At 35.9% G+C, this 27,843-nt stretch overlaps 1 protein-coding gene across 2 annotated transcripts in view; it reads right to left on the reverse strand.

The window, feature by feature from the left end:
- ATAD2B (ATPase family AAA domain containing 2B) overlaps window positions 1–27,843 on the reverse strand; it is a 168,597-nt gene that overhangs the window by 70,264 nt on the left and 70,490 nt on the right. For both annotated transcript variants that reach the window (XM_027621587.2, XM_027621586.2), the window contains exons 14-17: window positions 15,517–15,676; window positions 10,225–10,315; window positions 4,459–4,770; window positions 1,134–1,269 (exon numbers count right to left, since the gene is read on the reverse strand). In XM_027621587.2, the coding sequence (XP_027477388.1) occupies window positions 1,134–1,269; window positions 4,459–4,770; window positions 10,225–10,315; window positions 15,517–15,676 (699 nt within the window). The remainder of the gene's footprint in view (window positions 1–1,133; window positions 1,270–4,458; window positions 4,771–10,224; window positions 10,316–15,516; window positions 15,677–27,843) is intronic.

The following is a 27,843-nucleotide window of genomic DNA, read 5'->3' on the forward strand; positions in this document are numbered from 1 at the left end:
TTCGGCTCAGGTCATGATCCCAGGGTCCTGGGATCGAGCCCCGCGTCGGGCTCCCTGCTCAGCGGGAAGCCTGCTTCTCCCTCTCCCACTCTCCCTGCTTGTGTTCCTGCTCTCGCTGTCTCTCTCTGTCAAATAAATAAATAAAATCTTTAAAAAAAAAAAAGAAAAACCATAAAATCTAAATCAGGAAAGAGTAAACTAATGAGGTTTTGGAGAATCAAAAAGTTATCTGTTAATCTGTTTACTGATAAATTTCTAATTCAGAATCTTTTTAGTACTCTTAGAATCCCTATCATCTGACACTTGTTACAAATTAAAATATTCCAGATCACGATAAAAATATTTCGTTTTTGACCATTTTAGTTCAAAATAAAAGGCATTAAAATTGGGGACATAAGCTGACTTTCTAAAATACAACCCTTTCTTCCACCCTGGTTTAAAAAAAAAAAAAACAGAGGGGCACCTGGGTGGCTCAGTCAGCTAAGCATCTGCCCTCAACTCAGGTCAAGATCTCAGGGTCCTGTAATCCAACTCCCAGCGGGGAGTCTGCTTCTCCCGCTCCCTGTGCTCTCCCCCACCCTACCACGCGTGCTCTCTCTCTCTAAAATAAATAAAATTTTTAAAATTAAATAAATAAATCTCCTTAAAACACACACACACACACACACACACACACACACACACACACAGAAATCACAGTTTAGAAAAAAATAATCTTTGGGGCACCTGGGTGGCTCAGTCGTTAAGTGTCTGCCTTCGGCTCAGGTCATGATCCCAGGGTCCTGGGATCAAGCCCCGCATTGGGCTCCCTGCTTGGCGGGAGGCTTGCTTTTCTCCCTCTCCCACTCCCCCTGCTTGTGTTCCCTCTCTCACTGTGTCTCTCTTTGTCAAATAAATAAATAAAATCTTTAAAAAACAAAAAAAGAAAAAAGTAATCTTTAGTTGACCAATAAACCCATTTATTACCAGACAAAAAAGCATACACAGTAAAAGTTTCCCCGAATTGTGTCCAAACAGCTGAAGAAAACAAAGTCCTCAAAGTTACAACCATAAGTAAAAATATACCGTAATTCTAACCGTAAAACAGTAAAACTCACTCTAAATTTTTTTTAAAAAATTGATATGTTACTTACATTGTAAAATGAAGGTAGGGTTTATGTACAGCAGCAGCTGATGACTGTTTCTTTGGTGATCCTGAGTGACAACCGGTCTCAAAAATTGATAAAGCATTCTCATCTTCACTATCATCTAAAATCAGAGTTTCTATATCTGTTCCAAAAAAAAAAAAAAATCACACAGATTATGAGGCTTATAAAGTCCCTTAATATTAGTGCCCCACCAAAGCCAAGGGAAATTGGTTTAAAAATCATGTGACATTAATATGTTACCTATCAAATAACAGAGATCAACCAGGCAAATTGACAAACTGCAATGTTTTCAATAATTTGTAAATGGAATTAATGGAATTCTTTTACCTTTACAGACTGCCTAAGTGCTAAGAGATGTGATTTGGAAGACTTTATTGACTAACTATAAGAAGTCTGGAAAAGAAATGACACTCTCATAAAACACCCATATACTTACTAAAAATTTCTAAGTTAATTTGACCAAAACCAGTGCCTTTCATATACGATATCCTGCTTAGCTACTAGGGTGCTAGAGTTATGGCCAACTCTTATAAAAACAACAACAAGGAACAAACTGACTTATTTTTTAACATGGCATACGCATGTACACACATCTATACGTCTAGTTAAGAGAGTCAGGAATTCTGTGGAAACAAAACCAATCTTAAAAATGCACTCATTCAAGTAACATTAGTCTCTATATGAGTCTGCTATCTGTTACTGCTCAATGGACAAACTGGAATCTCTTTTGAGAGTGCAATACTTAAAAATTTACCTGGACTACAACCTGAAGTACTAATAACTGTGCTTCACACATACCTAACAAAAGTGTCAATTCGCTCAAATAAGAAGCAATGCTACATGTGTAGGAGAAATGAGAGAGAATTAACATTGATAAAAATCATACTCTTCTCCCAAAAAAAAAAACAAAGAAAAAAAAGGAGTAATTTCTACAAAGAGGTACCAAACTATGCTGGCAGATAGAGAGTTCAATGGATTTTATAAGCTAAATATTTAGTACAAACAATATTGCGAAAGTTAACCTGAAAAATAATTGAATACCTTTTGAGTGATAATTTCATATATCAGTCTAAGAATAATATTAAGACCCAAACAAACCAGAATAATATATCTAAATAACTAAAAACTAATTATTAAAAAATTCTCAAATAAAGGAACTATATCTCAAAATAAAGGAACTATATCATATGTCCACTGACAGATGAATGGATAAAGAAGATGTGGTGTGTGTGTGTGTGTATATATATATATATATAAAATGGAATACTACTCAGTCATCAAATAAAATGAAATCTTGCCATTTGCAACGACGTGGACAGAACTAGAGGGTATTATGCTAAGCGAAATAAGTCAATCAGAGAAAGACAATTATCATATGATCTCACTCAAATGTGGAATTTAATAAACAGAACAGAGGATCATAGGCGAAGGGAGGGAAAAATAAAACAAGATGAAATCAAGAGAGGGAGACAAACCATAAGAGACCCTTAATCATAGGAAACAAACTGAGGGCTGCTGGAGGGAAGCAGGTTTGGGGATGGGGTAACTGGGTGATGGACACTGGGGAGGGCACGTGATATAATGAGCACTGGGTATTATACAAGACTGATAAATCACTGAACTCTGCCTCTGAAACTAGTAATACATTGTATGTTAATTAACTGAATTTAAATTTTAAAAAAATTTAAAAATGAACTATCATAATCTCTCAAATGGGAAGATACGATTTTTTTGACTTTCTAAAGGTGACATCTGTCAGTTAAATAAATAAATAAATAAATAAATAAAAATTTTTTTAAAAACTTGGGAAAAAGATACATATCCTCAGTTATGAAAATCAGAGATAAGAAAAGTACAATTCATGGCAGAGTACCTGGCTCATGCATAATAAAATATTTGTTCCCCTCCCTATTTGACAAACTTAGGATATGAAGTAATCCATGTCATATTTCATGAGAATCTATCCCTGAAAAATAAAATTTCCAAAAAGTATAATTTATAGAAACAGCAAAATGCATTGATTGATGATTTTTTACTATATATAATATTTTTAATGTTAGTATAATTAATTGAACAATTTTCTGGTACAGACTACATGCCAAATAAGATATTAGGAATTGGGAAAATTAAGATAGTTAAAACTCATTACCTTCTCTTCAAAATTCAGACCTTACTTTGGTTAGCATATAAACCTAAAGTTTCCCTGTAAATGGATCACTTTTTTTTTTTTTAAGATTTTATTTATTTATTTGAGAGAGAAAGAGACAGAGAGCATGAGAGGGAGGAGGGTCAGAGGGAGCCCGATGCAGGACTGGATCCTGGGACTCCAGGATCATGACCTGAGCCGAAGGCAGTCACTTAACCAACTGAGCCACCCAGGCACCCCCCCATGGATGACTTTTTAAAGGCAGTATTCTATTTTTATCTCAGGCCCAATCTTAAAGCTAGAATTCAAGACCTTATACAACCAGGTTCTAATTTACTCCCTTATTAATGATTTACACTCCATTAATACAGTACACTGAAGAGTGCCCTGCCAGTACCAACGAAATATATTTGATAAGTTGAATCCAGAGGGACATTATAAGCAACTCAGTTAAGAGGGCAGGCTAAAGGGGCACCTGGGTGGCTCAGTTGGTTAAGCTGCTGCCTTCAGCCTAGGTCATGATCCCAGGGTCCTGGGATCGAGCCCCGCATTGGGCTCCTCGCTCGGCGGGGAGCCTGCTTCTCCCTCTCCTCCCCACTCTTGCTCTCTCATTATCTCTCTCTCTCTCAAATAAATAAAATCTTTAAATAAAAAAAAAAAAAGAGTGCAGGCTAAAGAGTCAGGTGTCCTGGGTTTGAGTAAGCCCTAGAACTTACTGAATGACCCCAAATAAGTGAATACTTCCTACGTCTCCCAGTCTCTTCCTTTACAGTATAAAAGTACCTGCCCCACTGGACTGTTATGAGGATTAATAAGTGACAATTTATTTAATGGTTTTATAATAATAAATGTAAGCCATTGTTATTATAGTCAACTTTTCTAAAGATAGTAACACTTCTCCATTAAGATAGTCAGAATGTCCCAAGAGGTAACAAATAGAACTAATATTCATTCTTTCTTTTGACAAACATTCACTAGGCAACTACCATATGCTACGCAACATGCCAGGCCTGGAATATAACCTAGTGAGTGAAATAGATATATTTTCTATATTCATGGCAAATATAAAAGAATAACACATAAATAACCTTATAAGGAAACTCAGAATTTATTTATGCCTGTACTTGTTTCATTTTAACAATATGAAAAAGTACTTTATAGTACCTTCTTTCTTGTCACTCTGGCTAATTTCAGCATGAGGAAACACTTTTTGCAAGACTGCTAGGATGTTGTTGAAGCTTCTTTCCAGCAGTGGTTTTATGATGGGGGATAGTGCATGTCCCGAAGACATGACAGCACGCTGGGAAGCAGGCACAATATTCTGCATTGCATGGTAAAAATCTTGGGCATTGAGCACTATTGAGGAAACATCTAGCTGCAGTTTATGACTACTAGCATAGATCTGGGGGTAACGCCTCCGCAGGGCAATGAGGGCAGCTTCAGTGCACAGGGCCTTGATATCAGCTCCACAATACCCTAATGCACAAAAGGAAAAGAATAACAAAGGTAAGTTCATTCTCCCAGTACCAACTATAGTTTGCAAGTATATACATCTTTATCTAAGGAAATAATTAATACTAAATCAATAATTATTTGCAATTTTATCAGCCAAAACGGATCATTTAAGTCACCTAATAAAATTGTTTACTCAGTAAGACTAAAAAAGACTAAAAATTTTAATTAACAAAACATGAACCAGTGATATCAAAACAAACCAAGTATTTTGTGCCAAAATCACTGATTATAATGTACAACTTTCTTCAGGAAAGGTTTTTAAAGAATAAGTTTCATCTCAATCCTTAATCAATATTCCCAATAATTAGTTTGGTCCTCATGACATTACACTTACCTATAAACTTTTCTAATATTACTAATTACCAAACACATATAAGGAAGGAGTACAAAGTAGAACATACAGAGAAATTTCAAGAACAGAGCTATTCTCCTACCAACTTTGGATGCAAACCACAGCAAGTGTATATCTAGTTACCCCAAAAATAATACTTTAAGGTTGTCACCATCTCTGGTAGTTTCAAAGGTATTGAAGGGAATAAGAATCCATTAATTTTCCACATTAACTTCCTTTTAATATATACGTTTAGCTTAAAATAACTGATAATCTAGTTCTAAGGGCTATACCAACACAGGGTATTATCCATTACCCATACTTAACTGATTATGTAGTTAACAGATCAAGCCCCTGCTTTTAAGTCATTTCACTCATTTAAGCAACACATACAAAAACACACAAACTGTTAGGTTTCAACCACAAAAAGGAAGAAAAAATCAAATCAGCCATGTTGTTTTTTATGTCAGCAATTAAACTTGCATTTGGCCACCTTTATCAGTTATGCCAGCAGAGGGAACCACTCAAACTAGTTTTAAAACTTGAGACCCTAAGCTCTTCAAAGAATGGCATCAAGTTTATCTTTTTATACTTAGCAATGACCCTGTGGAACATGTAAATAATGAAACAAAATGGTGATTAGGAAAACTATGAGCAGAAAATAAATAGCCCCAGACTAACCTACAGAAAAAGAACATTAAGGGATAAAACTATATAAATCAAACTGCAAGTGACCCACACACCTACAATGAACTATATCTCTATTATTAGTAGGGCACATGATCCTGCTAATCAAGTCCTACAGTAACAGAAAAATCTTCCTTACTCTGCTCCCTTTTTCCCATAGCATGTACCACTTTTATCATTTACCTGTTAATGTTTATTGTCTACCTTCCCCAACTAGAATGTGAGCTTTGTGAGGGTATGTGTATTCATCAGTTTTGTTCACTAATATATCTCATATACTGAAAATAATGCCTGGCCTGGCATTCAGTAGATATCCAATAAATGTCTAGCCTGGCATTCAGTAGATATCCAATAAATATTTCCTGAATGAAAGAAGAAAAGAGTAACTCCAAGGTTATAGTTTGGGGATGTATAACTGTGAAGTTTCCATGTACTACCACAAAAAGTGGAAGAATTATATTTACTGGGCTTTTCTTTTTTTTTTTAAGAACTCTAAATTTTTTTATTATTAAGCCAACATACTATGAATAAAAATTTCAATGAAAATTATGGAAAAACAGAAAAATATTACATTCTTAAAGAAATATTTATTCAGAATTAAGGGAAAGCTTAGTATAACCTGTGAAAATCTAATTTAGAAAATTATAAGCAGATGAAGCACTAACACTGTCCCATGACAGCAATCAATCTCCCAAACAATTCTCAGAATAACCAAATTTACCATTAGCCTTTCATTTTTTATTCTATTTCTCAATGAATAAGCCTGAAAAAAAGTATCTTTTCCTATGCTATACATATCCTAGTTATACTAGTTCAAAGTAACTGTAAAATACCAGCTCAGTTATAAACAGTTAATGAAATAATCCATTTCAGAGGAAGTAAAAAATAAACTACCATCTTCAAAAAATATAAACAACTGCATTTCTTTTTCTTCTTTGAAAGCATATACAATACAGTTGGTGAACATACCATATGATCCTATTTCTAAGAGCAAAAAGTCTCAACTTTTTTTAAAAGCTCAGAAACAGTGCAAAACAAAAAAAAAGCCACTAAAAGATATTTTATGTAATAGATGATACTTGTAACATTTATGTTCCACATAACGTTAGTAACATACATAATAGCAATGTACTGTTCATTTTTGCTTAATCTACTAAGGATAATTTAAAAGTGTAACAATTGGATTATCATAATCAATAGACTATAAAAGAGAGGATTTATCTTCATTACATTTGCCTGTGAATGAGAATACTGGTTTATATCTGTAGTTTTTAATCCTGACCACTGATCTGAATAAACGATGAAACTGAAACAAAAACAGATTCCCAACACTTAGTGAATCAGAATCTCTGGAGATTTAATATCATAAATGTGTATTCTGAGAAAGCTTTACAAGTGATTCTGATATACAAAACAAAAAACTGAGAACTACTGGATTAATAATATGCCTTTACCAGACTCTAAAACAAAATTAAAGTTATTACATGATAATCATGGCTAAAGAGATTATATTTAAGATCACGTGTCCTCGTTTGGGCCTCTTGTCTTGTCATAATTAAAAGCATATTTTTTCACTCTCCAAAGGGTCCTGATTTAGAAAAATAGATATAGATAATATGATCATTCCATATTTACGGAAATTACAGCCTTTTGAAAGTTAAAAGTTGATGTTAAAGAAAATATCAACATCCCTTTCATAAGAATTCCATAATCACATTAATTCTACCATTACAATTCTAATACTCTGATGAACACAAATATCTAGATACCAAAGAAAAGCATTTTTTTGGAAAAATGAAACAAGATGAAACCAGAGAGGGAGACAAACCATAAGACTCTTACTCTTAGGAAAAAAACTGAGAGTTGCTGGAGGGGAGGGAGGTGGGGGAATGGGGTGGCTGGGTGATGGACATTGGGAAAGGTATGTGTTGTGGTGAGCACTGGGTGTTGTGTAAGACTGATGAATCACAGACCTGTACCCCAAAACAAATAATACATTATATGTTAATTTAAAAAATAAAAGAAAGAAAAGCATTCTTTTTTTTTTTAAGGTAAACTCTACACCGAATGTGGGGCTTGAACTCACAACCCCGAGATCAAGAGTCACATGCTCTACTAAGCCAGCAAGATACCCCAAGAAAAAGCATTCTTAAATACCACCACTAAAATGGAAATTTGTCTGAAAAACTGAAAATACAAAAAGGTTATAGACAAGTGTAATACTAAAATTTTATGAAGTTACTGTTTAAGTAAAACATCAAACATAGTGAAGGCCCACAAGATAGACTCCTCGTTGATACACTTCCAATGTTTTGGCCTTCTTAAGTGAAAATGAATAGAGGAATATGATTAGATTTGAGATCCTCATAACCATAAGCTCCTGCTATTTGTGTATGTGATCTAGACACTGAAATTATGTGAGGACTACTTTTAAAAAATCACCCCTATTAAGCATCCAAACCCCTCCACGTACTTGGGAATTTATTTCAAGGTAAAAGTTACCAAATCCATAACCTCTAACAAGAGGTCAGCTGTCTTTGCAGTTTTTTGTCAAGACAACATATTCTTTTTGTTAGGCATAAATTTCACTGAACTGAACCCATACATGTTAAAATATGTTTGGGATACAGAAAGTGATACGTTCATAATGAATTTCAAATGTATTACTATTTCATTCCTGTTTGAAGACTTGCATCTGACTTTTTGTTTTAATGTGAAACTGGCTTCTTATCTCACTCTCCAGGAAGAAAATGGCATAGATATAAGCAGATTTCTAAAATACCACCACCACCCCCAAAAGGCAAGAGAAGTTTTTTAGTCCTATAAGAAATTATGTCTTTAAAATGTTTAAACTTAAGAAACTGACTAAAAGCTAAAATAAATCATTTGGAATAATGAGAAGTTGTGGCTTTTGGAAATGAAAAAGGAAACTAAGATTCTTATATTTAGGATAAAGAATTAGAGTGTAACATTTCAGATGGTAGATAGGGTAATAGCAAGTAATTTTAAAATACCTATTGTTTGGGGAATTTCCAAAGTTATCTGAAGTCTTCCGCTTATTTCAGTTAAGGATCATTCTGTGACAGAGTCACAGAAAAATCTACAAAGATTTCCCAGTCTGATCAGTACTCTAATAAAATAATATCATAAAAGTAGGAAATAAAAGGGGTCAAATTTCAAAAAGCGAAAAGACTGGATTTTGTACCAAATACCACCCTCTCCCGTAAAGCAGCACAAGGCTTTGCAAAGGTCAAGCCAAATTTACATGAAATGGGTTTGGCGCATGCTCTCTTATACCAGGCAAAGCTTAAACTGGAGTAGTGCTGGAGAGATTTACGTTTTCTCCTCACCAGAAGATGTCGAGGTCTTTGTGGCTCAAAAGCTGAGGGATGCTGCTTCGGAGATGGAGGTCCCTGTGGATGAAGAGGATAATTCGGATGTAGCTAACTGAATGGACCGATGTTCTATTTAAGCTTTAATATCTGATGGTGGGTCCCAATGATTTTTTTTAACTAAGTTGTTCTTTCTGGTTTTGGTAACTTTAAAGTTTTCCCAAGTAGACTGTTAATTGTTAGTGAACTTATTTTGGGGATTTTTTCATAATGCTTAAAAAGTTCATGGAGATTGATTTTTTAATTTTTTTGAGAGAATAAGAGGAAAATAGACAAAAGACAGAAAAAGAATGAAGGAGAAATACCAGAGTGTATACTCAGTTGCTTAATACTGTAATCATTCTTATTTTAGACCTAATTAGAGCTAAAACCCTGAATTCCAAAACCCTTGAATTCCATCTCCTATATATGATCATGTATGCACATAAAATACTCTCACTACATCCTTTTAGGACAGTAGTATTCATTCACTCTGTAAGGAGGATCTTCCAGTCTGTGAATAATTTAATATTCAATTGGAAAGTCTTATATTTTGGGAAATACTAGCAGATGCCAGTAAGTATTTTCTTTGAAGACTCCTCTCACTCAACTTCTTTCTAGACCACAGGCATGAAGATGAGCCCATCAGGTAATCTGCAAAGTAAAAGACGACAGTCCTGCCTTCAACATGGACCTCTATCTCTCAAGGTTAAGCTTATTTTTCTTAGTAAAATTACTGAGAGGGAACAATTCCCAAAAGGACACACAGCAGTAATATTATGGAAATCCAGCACTCAATGAAAGGAATATTACTACTAGCATTGTTAATAATCAAACACCTAATGGCAGCTAAAATGGTAATTTAAAAGTGTTCAAGTGAAATGTTCAAAATAATTCTTACATTTAAAGGCAGAGCCAGTCATCTATTCCACAGAGACATAACTATACTCATTTACATTCCAAACATAAGGAGAGACTGAGAAGAACAAACAATAGCAATCAAAGAATTCAAATAATAGCACTCACCAACACATTTCTCAGCCAATTCACCTAAAAAAGCATCTGACAATTTTGGATTCCAGTCCCTGGTATGGATTTGTAAAATGTGTTTTCTTGCCTAAGAAGAAAAGTACAAATAAGTAAAATACCAACAACCTCCCCAATGTATAAGCTGGAGCAAATTTATGCACTCACCATACCCCAAAAAACCAACTGTTTATTTTAAAAGAAATTTAAACACCATGGCATCCACATCAACTCTAATTCCCACATACAGTAATATGTAGGAGAGATCATATCTCTGTCTCACAAACTAAGATGTTTAATATTCTGAGAGGTGAAAGAATTGACTAGTGGAACACATGACTAAGTGACTGATCTTGACTGATCTAGGACTAGATTCAAAACTGTTTCACTGTTCTACCACATCAGATCTATTTTACCATCTAAATACATATGAAAAAGAAACTTTAATGTGTTATAACACTTGTAACTTTTATTAATGTAATTAACATATAGTATTATAATAGTTTGAGATGTACAATATAATGATTCAACAATTCCATACATTACTCAGTGCTAACTTCTATTTTTTTTTTTTAAGTAGGTTCTATACCTAACATGGGGCTTGAACTCACGACCCTGAGATCAAGAGTTGCATGCTCTACCGACTGAGCCAGTCAGGCACCCCAATTAGTGCTAACTTTTAAACAAAGTATAGATTTGGATTTCATAAAACTTTTGGTTCTATCATATGCATGAGTTATTACAACTGACAATGAGCTAAACAAGTAATTAATATAAAACTTGGAAAAAGTTTTAAGTTGAAAAAGTTTTCAATGAAATAAATATAATGCATATTATCTTGTAAGTTAATTGATGCCTTGGCATTTAATAAATAACAAGGTAACATTTCAGTAAATATTGATTTAATTCATTTTAAAAAATCAAATGTTTGAGCAATTCTACCTTGATTTTTTTTTTTTTCAAAATAGCATTCTCTACCTTAAATCTGACTGTATGGCACAATCAAAATTTTAACAGCTTGGTTTCAAATTAAATGAAATTTCTTCTTCTTTCACAGTCAAAAAGAAACTGAAGTAGTAAGAATCCATAATCAGCTGACATTACCATCATGAAGAGTCGTATCAGACTTTTATTTTCACTTTGGCTTTCCTTCAAGGGAAAAACACTTTGTAAAACTTGAATGCACTCGTACCGTCAACACTGCTACTTGAGCTTTGTAAGACTATGAAAAAGAGGGGAGCCTGGGTGGCTCAGCTGAGCATCCAGCTCTTGATTTTGGCTCAAGTCATCTCTGGGTCCTAGGATCAAGCCTCACATGGGGCTCCACACTCAAGAGGGAGTGTGCTTGAGGATTCTTTCTTTCTCTCCTCTTCCTCTTGCCCCTACCCCCCATCACATGTGCTTCCTCGCACTCTCTCTCTCTAAAATAAATAGATCTTAAAAAAAAAAAAAGTATGAAAAAGCAAATTATACCCAAGATGATAATCTTAATAGCTTGATGAGGAATTCGGGGTCCAGGACCAAAACGAAAAGAACTTCAAAGTCATCGAGATAAACCTTGCTCCAAAAGTTGATAAAATCTGGTAACAATAGCTATCGTTCTAATACCAAGTTCTAAGTTAGGTGTTCAGCTACCAAAAATAAAGCAATGATGTGACACTTATTTTCTTCCAACTTGAAGTACCGGCCTGAATAGATACTAAAAAAGTATAAAATCAAGGTCAAAAAAAATATATCATCCAAGAGCTTGTATTCTCTAGAAGATGACAGTAAGAATCTATCTGACCTCATTAGCAGCACAGGCACCACTTGTAGAAGACCCTTATAGAATTAGAAACACACCAAAAAAAATTCAGGTTGGAAGATGTCTCAAAAAAATCTATTCTGATCCCGTCATTTTACAAAATTTAAGTAAAGGTTTAGGGGAATGAAATTAATTACTTAAGGTCAAAAGTTATTGCCAGGTCTCTAACACATTTAGTGCCTTACCCTTTCTCTATATAATCAATCAGAGTCTCCCTTCTTTATTGTAAAAACAAGAAAAAGAAAATTACTTAAATCAGAAATGCTTCATTATACATTTTATATGGCATACAAAATAGTAAGTTATATTGCTTCCCCTAAAAGAAAGTAGCTTCCTGGGTGCCTGGGTGGCTCAGTCAGTTAAGCGTCTGCCTTCAGTTAGGGTCATGATTCCAGGGTCCTGGGATTGAACCCAGCATCAGGCTACCCGCTCAGTGAGGAGTCTGTTTCTCCCTCTCCTTCTGCCTGCTGCTCCCCCTACTTGTGCTCATTCCCTCTCTCTCTCTGTCAAATAAATAAATAAAATTAAAAAAAAAAAAGTAGCTTCCTCTACTACTAAGAGTCGGAGACAAATTCAAGTTCCTCATTTTTCAGGATTCATAAATACATAACACATAATAATTTTAAGTGTTGATGATAATAAAGGAAAAGAAACAAAAGAAATTAAAAAGCATCACTGCCTCAAGAAGGTATTTTTTGTGCTAATAAGAGTTAACAAAATTACTAAAATTTGGAAGAATCAAGGCTTGCTTTTTTTCCTATACTTTCATTTGGTCAAACAGCAGGAGTCATGATATTCCACTGCCCAAACTACAGGACTAATATGAGACACTGACTTTATAACTTTAAATTAACTTCCCAAACGGATCCTTATCATTGCCTTTAATCCTTCCCTAGATCATTCATTAGGTCTATCTCCTAGCAGACTAGTTTAGTTTCTCTGTCTTCACACTCAGCTTCTCATTCAGACCTTGCTTCCTAAATCACTGAGAAAACTGAAGCAGTCAAAAGAAAATTCCAGAGACACTCCACACTAAATTTGTACACCTGTAGGCATTTGTACCCATAATATTCTGTCTTCTCCCTAGTATCACAAACTATCCAATTCCTATCTATACATTATCTATACATTGTACATTATTTTGCATTAAGATACTCTTATACATTGTTAGGATACTAGGATGCCCTAGTATCACAAACTATCCAATTCCTATCTTAAAAGTCATTCTCACCACTCATATAGTAAATACTATGGCCCCTCTTGCCTATTAAGGACACATGGTGATAATTCTTCGTTCTCAATTTCATCACCAAAATTTCCTTCTCTATTGGCTATTTGTCCCAGCTTAAAAATAACATACTTTCTCTTGCCTCCAAATCACTCAACATCTATCACCTCAATTCTTTGCTTCTTTTTTGCAACAAAACTCTTTGAAAAACTTAATTTCATTCTCTGTCTCCAATTCCTCTCCTCCTGTTCTCTCTTAAACTAACCATACTACAGTCAAGCATTTTTGCACCCACCACTAAGTCGACTTGCTCCCATCCCATCTCCCATGCTAAAAACAATGGCCAATTTTCTCATCTGACTTAATTTAGCAACATACGACAAAAGTCACACCATCTTCATGATAGACTTTCTTCACTTGGCTTCCAGAGTCCACTCTCATACTTTTACCTTACTAACTGATCCTTAGGATAGAGGATTTGATAATCTCATTTAGTCTTATAATCTCATGACTTTAAATATTATCTAAGGAGAAAAAAAATAGTCCAAGCCTGTTCCATAGACACAGACCAAGAAAAATGACCTTAGGTTTAAGCCTCAAAGTACAGTTTTCTTGAAATGTAGAAAGTTAAAATTCAACATGGAAAACTATGTCAAGATCCGTGCTGTACAATGTAGTAAGCCACTAGCCACATAATGCTACTTTATTTAAATTTTTAAAGAAAACTCAAAATTCAGTTCCTCAGTCACACTAGTGACATTTCAAGAGCTCAACAGCCACATGTGGTTAGTGGCTACCATACTGGACATTCTCAGTGCACAATACAAATAAAGAAATTTCCATCATTACAGAAAATTCGACTGGACAGTGCTGTTCTAGACCTTGTTTATTGTTAATCTCTGATTTGTGTGGGCTGCACCTGAATTGTGAGGACTATAACTGGCATACATGACTGAGGGCCACATGACTAGAAGACAACTGGTTAATCGAGATAATGGCTTTCCTATACCAAAATGAACACAGGCTGTGTTTCTTAGAACTCAACACATTATCCACGTACACTAGAGCCTAAAAGATGTGCTTGGACTGTACGATGTCCCAAACAAGACAGCTGATGCTTCCCCATGCTGAAATAGACTCCTCGCACTTCAGCCTTGTCTTCTACAACTAAGCACACCTCTATGCATTGATACAGTCCTGAAAGCTACACTTGGGTATTGAAAATGATGCTGTATATGCTAGGTTTTCTATCCCAGGTAAATTCAGTACCAAATTAAAGCCTCTAAGTTAGACAGTCAATCCAAAACTGAGAAAACTACTAGTGGCTGCGCAGACTGATTTCCAGCTGAACTATGAACTGCTCTACATAGCAGCACCATTGCCTTCATTTCCCTGTACTCTTGTACACTGTCCTAATCACAACCTTTTACATCTAAGTATGTAAACCAGGCATTTTACATGGAGATCTAAAGTCAAAGCCATATGACAATTACAAATGTGTATGTGTGTATATTATATATCCATAAATAGTACCTTCTGTCTTTAGGTTATATTTGTATGTTATAAATGTTTTAATTTTGTTTATTTGAAATGTTAAATTACATGGGAAACATTGTCAAACAAAGTATCTTCTCTATATACATCTCCCCCTTTCAAACTTGAGTTTCCAGTGAAGAGATAGTCAATGATTAAACTGCTCAAACCAATAACAACAATAAAGATGTCAAGCAGAATTAGGGGAAAACACTATATAAAATATTAAATAACATTTTACACAATGACTGTAGATTGCCCTGTTTTAATTATACATTCTTAAAAATATACTATAATGAATAACTTTTGCTGCTTTTAATTAATTATGATATGGTCATTTCTATGAAAATTTGCACATTGGGTTCTTATTCATAAACTAATACTCTAAAAACATTATTTTTATTGGAACACAGCTCCTTTGGCTAACTAGAGACATATAACCTGCCATCCAAGATAATTACTACAATCTGGGAACTGAAGAAAAGAAGAAGTAAGCATCAGTGACCTAATCAAGGGTTTTCCTCTTCCTAAAAGTCATAAATGTTCCAATAGCTGTTAAGAGAAAAAGACTAAATTATTCAAGCATTTCTTTTTAGAATTACTAAGCTATCCCATAAGCACAAAATGTTTTTAAATGAAAATTCATAAAATACCACTCTCAAAGTGCATATATGCTTCATAACTGAATCACAAATAAATCTTCATATATAAAAACAGAAATTTTTACCTTTTGATCAGGCAGGTTGAAAAGGAATTCTCTGTCAAAACGACCCGGTCTCCTAAGAGCAGGATCTATAGAATCAAGTCTGTTTGTAGCACCAATAACAACAATTTCCCCCCTATTATCTAATCCATCCATAAGAGCAAGGAGGGTTGACACTATAGAGCTGTAACAAAAGTTTCAGACAAAATTATAAATTAAAAAAAGGAAAGAAAAAATTGTAAAAACTGCTGCTTATACTAAACTTTATCAGTCTTAAATGCTAATAAAATTATGGCATGAAATAATCTTAATGCAAAATAATGTACTGAAATCACTTTTGAAAGTATTCAAACAATACATTAAAAGACACCTAAAGCACAGAAACAACAACCAAAGAGATAAGGACTTCATCAAAATTAATAATTTTGTGCTATCAAGAAAAACGAAAAGGCACCTAAAGAATAGGAGAAAATATTTGCAAATTATATAACTGATAAGGGTCTAGAGTCCAGAATATGCAAAGAACAATTACAATTCAACAATATAAAGAAAATTAACCCAACTTAAAAACAGTCAGATTTAAATAGACATTTCGCCATAGAACCTATACAAAGGGTCCATCATCAGGGATATACAATCAAAACCAAATGAGGTACCACTTTAAAGGTTTTCTTTTTAGAGATTTTATTTATTTATTTATTTGACAGAGATAGAATACATGCAGGGGGAGCAGCAGGGAGAAGGAGAAGCAGGCTCCCGCTGAGCAGAGAGCCCAATGTGGGGCTCAATCCCAGGACCCTGGAATCATGACCCAAGCAGAAGGCAAACGCTCAACTGACTGAACCACCCAGGTGCCCCGAGGTACCACTTTAAACCCACTAGGATGATAATAATCAAAAAGACAAATAATAAGTATTGGCAAGGATGTAGAGAAATGGGAACATTCACACACTGTTTAATGGGAATGTAAAATGGTATACCTCTTTTGGAAACTGTCTGACAGTTCCGTCAACTATTAAACATAAAGTTACCATATGATCCAGCAATGTCCATAAAAGACTTGTACACAAATGTTCATAGCAGCTTTATTCACAATAGCCAAGAAGTGGAAGCAATGCAAATGTCCAACAACCGATGAATGGATAAATCAATGAAATATAATTTGTCAATAAAAACAAATGAAGTACTGATAGATGCTATATTATGGATGAACCTTGAAAACACTGGGCTAATTGAAAAAAGCCAGTCAGAAAAGTCCCCATACTGTATGATTCCATTTATATGAAATATCCAATAGGCAAGTCTATAGAAACACAATGTTTTTTAGGGCTTGTCTAGGGTTTGGGGGGACTGAAGAGGAGGTTGGAGAGTGATGGGTAAAGGTTAAAAGGTTTCTTTCTTTCTGGGGAGAGGAAAATGTTCTATAATTCATTATGGTGATGGTTACACAACTCTGGAAATAAACTGAAAGCCACTGAACAGTTTAAATGACTGAACTGTATGATATATGAATACTATCTCAATAAAACTCTTTCAAAAAAAGAAATATAGGGGTGCCTGGCTGGCTCAGTCAGTAGAGTATGTGACTCTTGACCTCTGGGTTGTGAGTTTGAGCCCCACATTGGGTGTAGAAATTACTAAAAATTAATTAATTAATTATAATGTTTTTTAAAAAAGAACTATAAAAGTCTGTTTTAATAGACAGCAATCTTGGGGGGTGCTTTATGTCTGGCAATTTATATGATGTTTAGAGTTCCTACAGAATTACAGTTGCATTACTGTTATACTTTCGGATGATTTCTTTAGAATGGCTACTATTTTACTAGCCAATAAGATCCAGCAGTACATTAAAAGGATTATTCACCACGAGACCAACTGGGATTTATCCCTGGGTTGCAAGGTTGGTTCAACATCCACAAACCAATCAACGTGATACAATACATTAACAAAGAAAGAACAAGAATCATATGATCCTCTCAACAGATGCAGAAAAAGCACTTGACAAAGTAAAGCATCCTTTCTTGATCCAAACTCTTCAGAGTATAGGGATAGAGGGTACATACCTCAATATCGTAAAAATCATCTATGAAAAACCTACAGCGAATATCATTCTCAATGGGGAAAAACTGAGAGCTTTCCCCCTGAGGTCAGGAATGCGGCAGGGATGTCCACTATCACCACTGCTATTCAACATAGTATTAGAAGTCCTAGCCACAGCAATCAGACAACAACAAAAAAAATAAAAGGCATCCGAATCAGCAAAGAAGTCAAACTCTCACTGTTTGCAGATGATATGATACTTTATGTGGAAAACCCAAAAGACTCCACCCCAAAACTGCTAGAACTCATACAGGAATTCAGGAAAGTGGCAGGATATAAAAATCAATGCACAGAAATCAGTGGCATTCCTATACACCAACAAGACAGAAGAAAGAGAAATTAAGGAGTCGATCCCATTTACAATTGCACCCAACACCATAAGATACCTAGGAGTAAATCTAAGCAAAGAGGCAAAGGATCTATACTCAGAAAACTATAAAATACTCATGAAAGAAACTGAGGAAGACACAAAGAAATGGAAAAATGTTCCATGCTCACGGATTGGAAGAACAAATATTGTGAAGATGTCAATGCTACCTAGAGCAATCTACACATTCAATGCAATCCCCATTAAAATATCATCAATTTTTTTCAAAGAAATGGAACAAATAATCCTAAAATTTGTATGGAACCAGAAAAGACCCCAAATACTGGAATATTGAAAAAGGAAAAGGAATATTGAAAAAGAAAAGCAAAGCTGGTGGCAACACAATTCCAGACTTCCAGCTCTATTACAAAGCTGTCATCATCAAGACAGTATGGTACTGGCACAAAAACAGACACATAGATCAATGGAACAGAATAGAGAGCCCAGAAATGGACCCTCAACTCTATGGTCAACTCACGTTCGACAAAGCAGGAAAGAATGTCCAATGGAAAAAAGACAGTGTCCTCAACAAATGGTGTTAGGAAAACTGGACAGCCACATGCAGAAGAATGAAACTGGACCATTTCCTTACACCACACACAAAAATAGACTCAAAATGGTTGAAAGACCTAAATGTGAGACAGGAGTCCATCAAAATCCTAAAGGAGAACACAGGCAGCAACCTCTTGGACCTCAGCCACAGCAACTTCTTCCTAGAAACATTGCCAAAGGCAAGGGAAGCAAGGGAAAAATGAACTATTGGGACCTCATCAAGATAAAAAAGCTTTTGCACAGCAAAAGCAACAGTCAACAAAACCAGGAGACAACTGACAGAATGGGAGAAGATACTTGCAGATGACGTATCAGATAAAGGGCTAGTATCCAAATTCTATAAAGAACTTATCAAACTCAACACCCAAAGAACAAATAATCCAATCAAGAAATGGGCAGAAGACATGAACAGACATTTTTCCAAAGAAGACATCCAAATGGCCAACAGACACATGAAAAAGTGCCCGACATCGCTCGGCATCAGGGAAATCCAAATCAAAACCTCAATGAGATACCACCTCACACCAGTCAGAATGGCGAAAATTAACAAGTCAGGAAACGATAGATGTTGGCAGGGATGCGGAGAAAGGGGAACCCTCCTACACTGTTGGTGGGAATGCAAGCTGGTGCAACCACTCTGGAAAACAGTATGGAGGTTCCTCAAAAAGTTGAAAATAGAGCTACCCTATGATCCAGCAATTGCACTATTGGGTATTTACCCCAAAGATACAAATGTAGGGATCCAAAGGGGTATATGCACCCCGATGTTTATAGCAGCAATGTCCACAATAGCCAAACTGTGGAAAGAGCCAAGATGTCCATCAACAGATGAATGGATAAAGAAGATGTGGTATATATACACAATGAACTATTATGCAGCCATCAAAAGGAATGAGATCTTGCCATTTGCAACGACGTGGATGGAAATGGAGGGTGTTATACTGAGTGAAATAAGTCAATCAGAGAAAGACATGTATCATATGACCTCACTGATATAAGAAATTCTTAATCTCAGGACACAAATTGAGGGTTGCTGGAGTGGTGGGGGTGGGAGGGATGGGGTGGCTGGGTGATAGACATTGGGGAGGGTATGTGCTATGGTGAGCGCTGTGAATTGTGCAAGACTGTTGAATCACAGATCTGTACCTCTGAAACAAATAATGCAATATATGTTAAGAAAAAAAAAAAAGAAGATAGCAGAAGGGGAAGAATGAAGTGGGGGAAATCAGAGGGGGAGACGAACCATGAGAGACGATGGACTCTGAAAAACAAACTGAGGGTTCTAGAGGGGAGGGGGCTGGGAGAATGGGTTAGCCTGGTGATGGGTATTAAAGAGGGCATGTTCTGCGTGGAGCACTGGGTGCTATGCACAAACAATGAATCATGGAACACTACATCAAAAACTAATGATGTAATGTATGGTGATTAACATAACAACAAAAAATTTAAAAAAAAGAATGGCTACTATTTTAACTAAGTTCAATTCAAAATCATTTTGTGCATATTTTAGTTTTTGAAACTGACTTAAACATTTCTGAATAAAAATGTTGCATGTTTAATTATAACAAAAACCATACTTCTAGTAATAAAGGTCTTCCTAGTGTTCTCACTTCTACCCCTTTATTCTTAGTGCTAATACCTGCCTGAAGTAACTTTTCCAATATGCTCAATAAGTTAAAGAAATCATTCTCACTCCCAAATAAACTGTTCTAAATATTTCTCAAAACTATAAATGAAACCAAAATGCTAGAGACCCAGTGTACATGTATAGTGAGGATTTGTTGCTTGTTCTTTCTAATTAAATAAGTGAAAATTAACGATCTAAGTGTCTCACTTCAAATATCAAGGGTACAAAATAAGCATCCTTAAGTGTAAGTTCATATTTAACCTCAAATTTTTCCTTAGTACATTCCAATCACAGATAGGTATTTCAAGTGTTTGTTAAGATTTATCAGCATTTTGGGGGCACCTGGGTGGCTCAGTTAAGCACCTAACTCTTGATTTCAGCTCAGGTCATAATCTCAGGGTCATGAAATCAAGCCCCAAGTCAGGCTCTGCACTTAGCAGGGAGTTTGCGTGAGATTCTCTCTCTTCCTGTCCATCTGCCCCCCCACCCTCTCATATAAATAAATACATCTTTAAAAAATATATTTATCAGCATTTTTAAGTGTTCTCTACAAGGGTTTTCAAAAACAAAGTCTCAACCATGGCCAGAAACAGAATTACAACCTAGCTTAGATTCTACCAAAAGCTGCCTTCTTTAGAAAAATCAAATGACCTGGATCAAAATCCGTTAGTAAACTTACTACATTCAAAATAAAGTCCAAACTACTTAATACTATATTCGAGGCCTACTTGCCTACCCTAACCCTTTCTCCTACGTATCTTCTAAAAGCATCTGTATTACCTTCAAATATGGATCTAAATAAAATCAACTGGAATTGTTCTGTATGGTGTGAAGAAGGATCCAGTTTTATTTTTTCACTGGACACCCAATTCTCCCAGCATTATTTATTTAAAAGGTCATCCTTTCCCAACAGTACTGCATTGCCTCTTTTATTATAAATCAAGCATCCATATATGTGTAGATTTATATGTGGCTCTGGACTCTGTTCCATTTGTCGATTAGTCTAGTCCTCCACAACATCAAATTATCTTAACCTTAAGAGGCCTTAAAAATCAGTACAGCAAATACTCCCACCTTGTCTTCACTATTCTTATTCCTTTTTATTTCCATATAAATTAGTCATTTTGTCAAATCCCACCTCAAAAAGCTTGAACAGGATTATACTGAATCTATTGATAAATATGGAAGAACAAACAACTTACAAATATCCAGCCTCCCAACGCATGTACACGGTATTTCTCTCCATTTATTTAATCTTTCTTTAATGTTTCTGAATCAAGTTTTATTCTTTTCTCCAAAGATGTACAAGGAACTTAATTTACTCCTAGTATCTTCTTTTCTAAATGAGTTTTTAAATAGTAACTTTACATTTTTATGCAGAAAATTGGTACACAGAAAGGCAAAATTCTCTATAATGATTGGTTTAACCCTGCTAGATGCTCATTACTACATCCAAAAAGTTATCTAGAGACTGCTATGGAATTTCTACACACATAATTATATCATCTATAAATAATAACAGTATTGTTTATTCCTCTCCATTACACACACCTTATATTGTTTTGTCTTACCAGACTACACTGACTGGGATCTGTGTACAGCGTTGATCACAAGTGTTCATAGACATGCTTATAACTGTCATACTAAAGTTTTCATCTTTCAACATTGTTTGTAATAGGTTTTTACAGATACCTATATTCCTCATTCTCTGAGTGACCTTATCAAAAACAAATATTAAAAGGGGAACCCTCCTACACTGTTGGTGGGAATGCAAGCTGGTGCAGCCACTCTGGAGAACAGTATGGAGGTTCCTCAAAATGTTGAAAATACAGCTACCCTTAGACCAGCAATTGCACTACTGGGTATTTACCCCAAAGATTCAAAGGTAGTGATCTGAAGGGGCAAGTGCACCCCAATGTTTATAGTAGCAATGTCCACAATAGACAAACTATGGAAAGAGCCTAAATGTCCATCGGCAGATGAATGGATAAACAAGATGTGGTGGATATATATACAAGGGAATATTATGCAGCCATCAAAAAAGTGAAATCTTGCCATTTGCAATGACGTGGATGGAACTAAAGGGTATTATGCTAAGAGAAATAAGTCAATGAGAGAAAGACAATTATCATATGATCTCGCTGATATGTGGAATTTGAGAAACAAGGCAAAGGATCATGGGGGAAGAGAGGAAAAAATGAAACGGGACAAAACCAGAGAGAGAGACAAACCATAAGAGATTAAAACTCAGGAAACAAACTGAGGGTTGCTTGAGTGGAGGGGAGCGGGAGGGATGGGGTGGTCATGGACACTGGGGAGGGTATGTGCTATGGTGAGTGCTGTGAATTGTGTAAGACTGATGAATCACAGACCTGTACCCCTGAAACAAACAATACATTATATGTTAATTTTTAAAAAGTTGTAATAATAAAAAAATATTAAATTTCATCCAACATTTCTTCCACATCTATTGAGATGATTATATGATTTACCATTAACATAGTAATATGATAAATTTACCTTAATTGATTTCTCTCATATTAATCAAACCTTGTATATGTGAAATACAATCAATTTGGTCATGATGTTATTATCCTTTTTATATCTTCCTGGAAACCACATGTTACTAGTTTGTTTAGGAATTTTATATCCACATTCACAACTGAAACTGGATTCCAATTAACTTCATCATACCATTCTGAACAAGTTTTTTCTTTTTAAGCCTTTCGAAGATAAACTTGACATACAATACACAACATATTTAAAGTATACAATGGAGTAAGTTTTGAAGTGTGTATACACCTGTGAAACTACCATCACTATCAAAATAAGTAACATATCCAACACACTCTTCCTCACGTCCCTTTGTAATCCATCCCTACTGCTCCTCCTTCACCTCTTCCAATCCCCAGGCAACTGCTAATCTATGTTCTCTCACTACAGATTAGCTTGCATTCTCTAAAATTTTATATGTATGGGATCACACAGTAAGTACTTTTTTTTCTGGATTCTTTCATTCAGCATAATTATTCTGAGATTCACTGCACTGTTGGTTTACTAACAGCCGGTTGCTTTTTATGGTTAAGCAATATTCCATTGTATGGGTATACCACAATTTGTTTATTGATTCACATGTTGATGGCCCTTTGGATTGTTCCCAATTTGGGACTATTACAAAAAAAGCTATGAAGATTCATATAAAAGTCATGGTTTTTTCTTAAAAGTTTTCTACAATAACCTCTTAAGTTCAGGCCTTTATCCTCCTAACCTTTAACATTTAAAGAATCTGATACATCACATTTTGCATTCCTAATACCACTTATCAATGCCTTCTTTTTCTCACGACCAATCATGCCAAAGATTTGTTAATTTTATTACTTTTTTTTCAAAGAAGCAACTTTATGATTTCTTGATATCTATATATCTTTCCCTGCAGTTCATATATTGTTTGCAATTTTTTGTTTACTAGTAACACAGAATTAAAATTTTAAGGTTTTTTTTAAGATTTTATTTATTTATTTGACAGAGAGAGACACAGCAAGAGAGGGAACACAAGTAGAGGGAGTGGGAGAGGGAGAAGCAGGCTTCCTGCTGAGCAGGGAGCCCAATGCGGGGCTCGATCCCAGGACCCCGGGATCATGACCTGAGCAAAAGGCAGACAATTCATGACTGAGCCACCTAGGTGCCCAAAATTAAAATAGTTCTTAACATCAAATAAAATTCTCTGCTTATATCTTTTTGTAATTTGTTTCATGAACTTTGTATATGACTAAGCCTTGGAAATTAGTTATGATTTAAGCCAGGATATACAACCAAATTTTATAAATCCTGTGTATGTTTGGAAACAGTGTTCATCCTGTACTTATCTTATGTAAGTATACCCACTAGATAATAAAATAATCTAAATAAAACAATCTATCAGGCATTAACTTATTTTTTGTTCATTTGGTCTTTTAATTACTGAGAGGCATATAATCTCTCTCCACATGATTATCAATTTGACTCTGCAGTTTTGTCACTTTTTGTTTTATACAGTTTGAAACACAGTCATCAGGGAATTACAAAATCTAAATTATTACAGCTTCTAATAAATTGAAGCTTTTATGGGGTGCCTGGGTGGCTCAGTGGGTTAAGCATCTGCCTTTGGCTCAGGTCATGATCCCAGGGTCCTGGATCAAGCCCTGCATGGGGCTCCCTGCTAGTGGAGAGTCTGCTTCTCACTCTGCCCCTCCCCCTGCTCGTGTGTTCTCTCTCTCTAATAAATAAAACCCTTAAAAAAATTGAAGATTTTAGCATTATAAGTTGGTCTTCTATATAATAATGCTTTCTGCCTCACAGTCTATCTTGTCTAATACTAACACAGCAGTATTCTGTTAGTATTTACTTGGCATACTTTCATGCCATTTTATGAATGACTATTATGGACATTTTACTTTTTTTTTTTAAGATTTTATTTATTTGACAGAGAGAGAGAGAGACAGTGAGAGAGGGAACACAAGCAGGGGGAGTGGGAGAGGGAGAAGCAGGCTTCCCACGGAGCAGGGAGCCCGATGCGGGGCTCGATCCCAGGACCCTGGGATCATGACCTGAGCCGAAGGCAGACGCTTAACGACTGAGCCACCCAGGCGCCCCTATTATGGACATTTTATATGAACAAAATAGTATGGGGCACCTGAATGGCTCAGTCAATTAAGCATCTGACCTTTAATTTTGGCTCCTGATCTCAGGGCCATGAGATTGAGCCCCATGTCTGCTTGGGATTCTCTTTCCCTCTCCTTTTGCCCCTCTCCCCAGTTCATGCACTCATTCTAAATAAATAAATAAAATCTGTTTTAAATAAATAATAAGATAAATAAAATAAAATAGTATAACATGTATGAATTACTTCACTCAGCATTAAGTCTTTGAGGTTCATCCATGTTACATGTACCTGTACAAGGTAAACCCATGTAGCATGTGTCAGAATTTCATTCCTTTTTAAGGCTCAATTGTATGGCTAGAACACATTCTGTTTATCCATTCAGCAGTTGATGGACATATGGATTATTTCTATGTTTTGGCTATTATGAATAACACTGCTATGAATATTTGTAACTAAGGTTTTGCATGTCTTTTTCCCACCATTTTACTTGGAATCTTTCTATATCCTTGTATGTAGTGAGTCTCTTATAAACAAAGTGCCATCATATTTTATTTTTCCCAGTCTGATAATCTTTGTCTGTTAAAAAGAACATTTAGGGGGAGCTTGGGTAGCTCAGTTAAGCCTCTGACTCAGTTTCGGCTCAGTCATCTGATGGGTGGTGGGATGGAGCCCCGCGTAGGGCTCTGCTGTAAGATTCTCTCCCTCAGCCCCTCCCCCCCACATACTCACTCTCTCTCTCTCTCAAATAAATAAATAAATATTTAAATCTTTTTTAAAAAAAAAAAAAGAACATTTGGTCTGGGGCATCTGGGTGGCTCAGTCGGTTAAACGGCAGACTCTTGATTTCGGCTCAGGTCATGATCTCGGCTCTGGTCATGATCTCAAGGTCCTGGGATCAAGCCCCAAGTTGGGCTCCATGCTCAGCAGGGAGTCTGCTTGAGGATTCTCTCTCTCCTTCCTCTCCCTTGGCCACCCCCACTCACATGCGTTCTCTCTCTTTAAAATAAATAAATCTTTTAAAAAAACAAAAAAAGAACATTTAGTCCCTTTAACATTTCATGTCATTTTTTATGTATTTGGGTTTAAATCTACAATTATATTTGTAATGCTTCTCCCACTGGTTCTATGATTCTGCTCCTCTTCTTGACTGCATTTCAATTTTTTTTTAATTATTCTATTCCTCCCCCCAACCACCAACTAACATTTTAGAAATTACAATATATTTCTGTTAGTAATTATTCTAAAAATTAAAACCTGCATACTTGGTACTCAAAGGTTCCCTTTGCAAGTCTGGATGGATGAAAACCCTGCCAGATAACCCCTTGCTCTGCTTCAGAAAGTAACTATAAGGGGTGCCTGGGTGGCTCAGTCGTTAAGCGTCTGCCTTCAGCTCAGGTCATGATCCCTGAGCCCCACATTGGGCTCCCTGCTCCACGGGAAGCCTGCTTCTCCCTCTTCCACTCCCCCTGCTTGTGTTCCCTCTCTCTCGCTGTGTCTCTCCCCGTCAAATAAATAAATAAAATCTTAAAAAAAAAGAACTATGAAACCTATAAATAATACATAAGCACTGAAGGAACTGGTGAGTTTGTTGGAAATTCATGGTCATCTGCAGAAAAGGAGAACATGTAGAAAGCAAGGTCCCCTCTGGCTTTCAGCATGGGGCTAAGTACAGTGAGGTAGGTAAGGAAAGTTATGTTAAGGGAAACCCCTTAACTTACCAGCCTGAGAGTTCAGAAAAGAGATGACTGACCATTAACACTAAAGAATCCACAAGGGCAAGAGCCAGTGAAGACATCCCCAAACTCTATCTACCCACATCTATGAATGACCCCTAACAACAAAGACACAGAGCGAAGAACGCAGCTAAAGATAAAAGATTTGAAAGGAGACCAAAGCTGCCAGCCAAGAAACAGTCTGTAGTTCAAGCCTAAAGCAGAAAATTATCTGTAAAACATAGGAAATACTATTCATAAAAGAAAAATAATAAAATCCAGAGCCTTCACAAACTAACATTAATAAATCCAGGATGCAATCCAAAATTACCCAACAAATGCAGTAACCAAAACAATAAAACATATTTTCAGAAGAAAAGAAAATCAAGCAAGCCTAACAGTGAGATGAAACCGGATGTTGAAGCTAACATAAGAGGGTTTTTTTAAAGATTTATTTATTTTAGAGAGAGCAAGGGGGTGGGGGGCAGAGGGAGAAGGAGACAAAGTCCCAAGCAAACTACTCACTGAGCATGGAACCTGATGTGGAGCTCAATCTCATGACCCTGAGATCACGACCCAAGCCAAAACCAAGAGTCAGACGCTTAACCAACTGTGTCACCCAGGCGCCCCTAACACAAGAGGATTTTATTTATTTATTTTAAGATTTATTTATTTATTTGACAGAGAGAGACACAGCGAGAGAGGGAACAGAAGCAGGAGGAGTGGGAGAGGGAGAAGCAGGCTTCCCACGGAGCAGGGAGCCCGATGTGGGGCTCGATCCCAGGACTCTGGGATCATGACCTGAGCCAAAGGCAGATGCTTAACGACTGAGCCACCCAGGCACCCAATACAACAGGATTTTAAAGCAACTATTATTAACCTTTATGAAGTAAAACAAAATGTTTAAATGCATGAAAATCACATTGGAAAATATAAATAATGAAAACGAATCAAGGAGTGCCTGGGTGGCTCAGTCAGTTAAGCGTCTGACTCTTGATTTCAGCTCAGGTCATGATCTCAGGGTTATGACACTGAGCCCCACATTGGGCTCCCTACGCAGTGTGGAGTCTGCTTAAGATGCTCTCCCTCTGCCCCTCCCCTCCATGCTTACACACGTATGAGCACACACTTTGCGTGTGCTCTCTCCAAAAAAGAAAAAAAAAAATCAAATGTAAGTTCCACAACCGAAAAACATAATTTCTGAAATAAAAAAATGTGTTGGCTGGACAAAACAGCAAAATGGACATGACAAAGTAAAAAGTAAGGACTGACCAAAGACTGATGAAAGTATTATCCAAGATGAAGAGAGAAAGATTGAAAAAAGACTAATTTGCAGATACATGATAAACAC

The sequence above is a fragment of the Zalophus californianus genome, chromosome 8 (genome assembly GCF_009762305.2).
Source record: "Zalophus californianus isolate mZalCal1 chromosome 8, mZalCal1.pri.v2, whole genome shotgun sequence".
Classification (NCBI taxonomy): Eukaryota; Metazoa; Chordata; class Mammalia; order Carnivora; family Otariidae; genus Zalophus; species Zalophus californianus.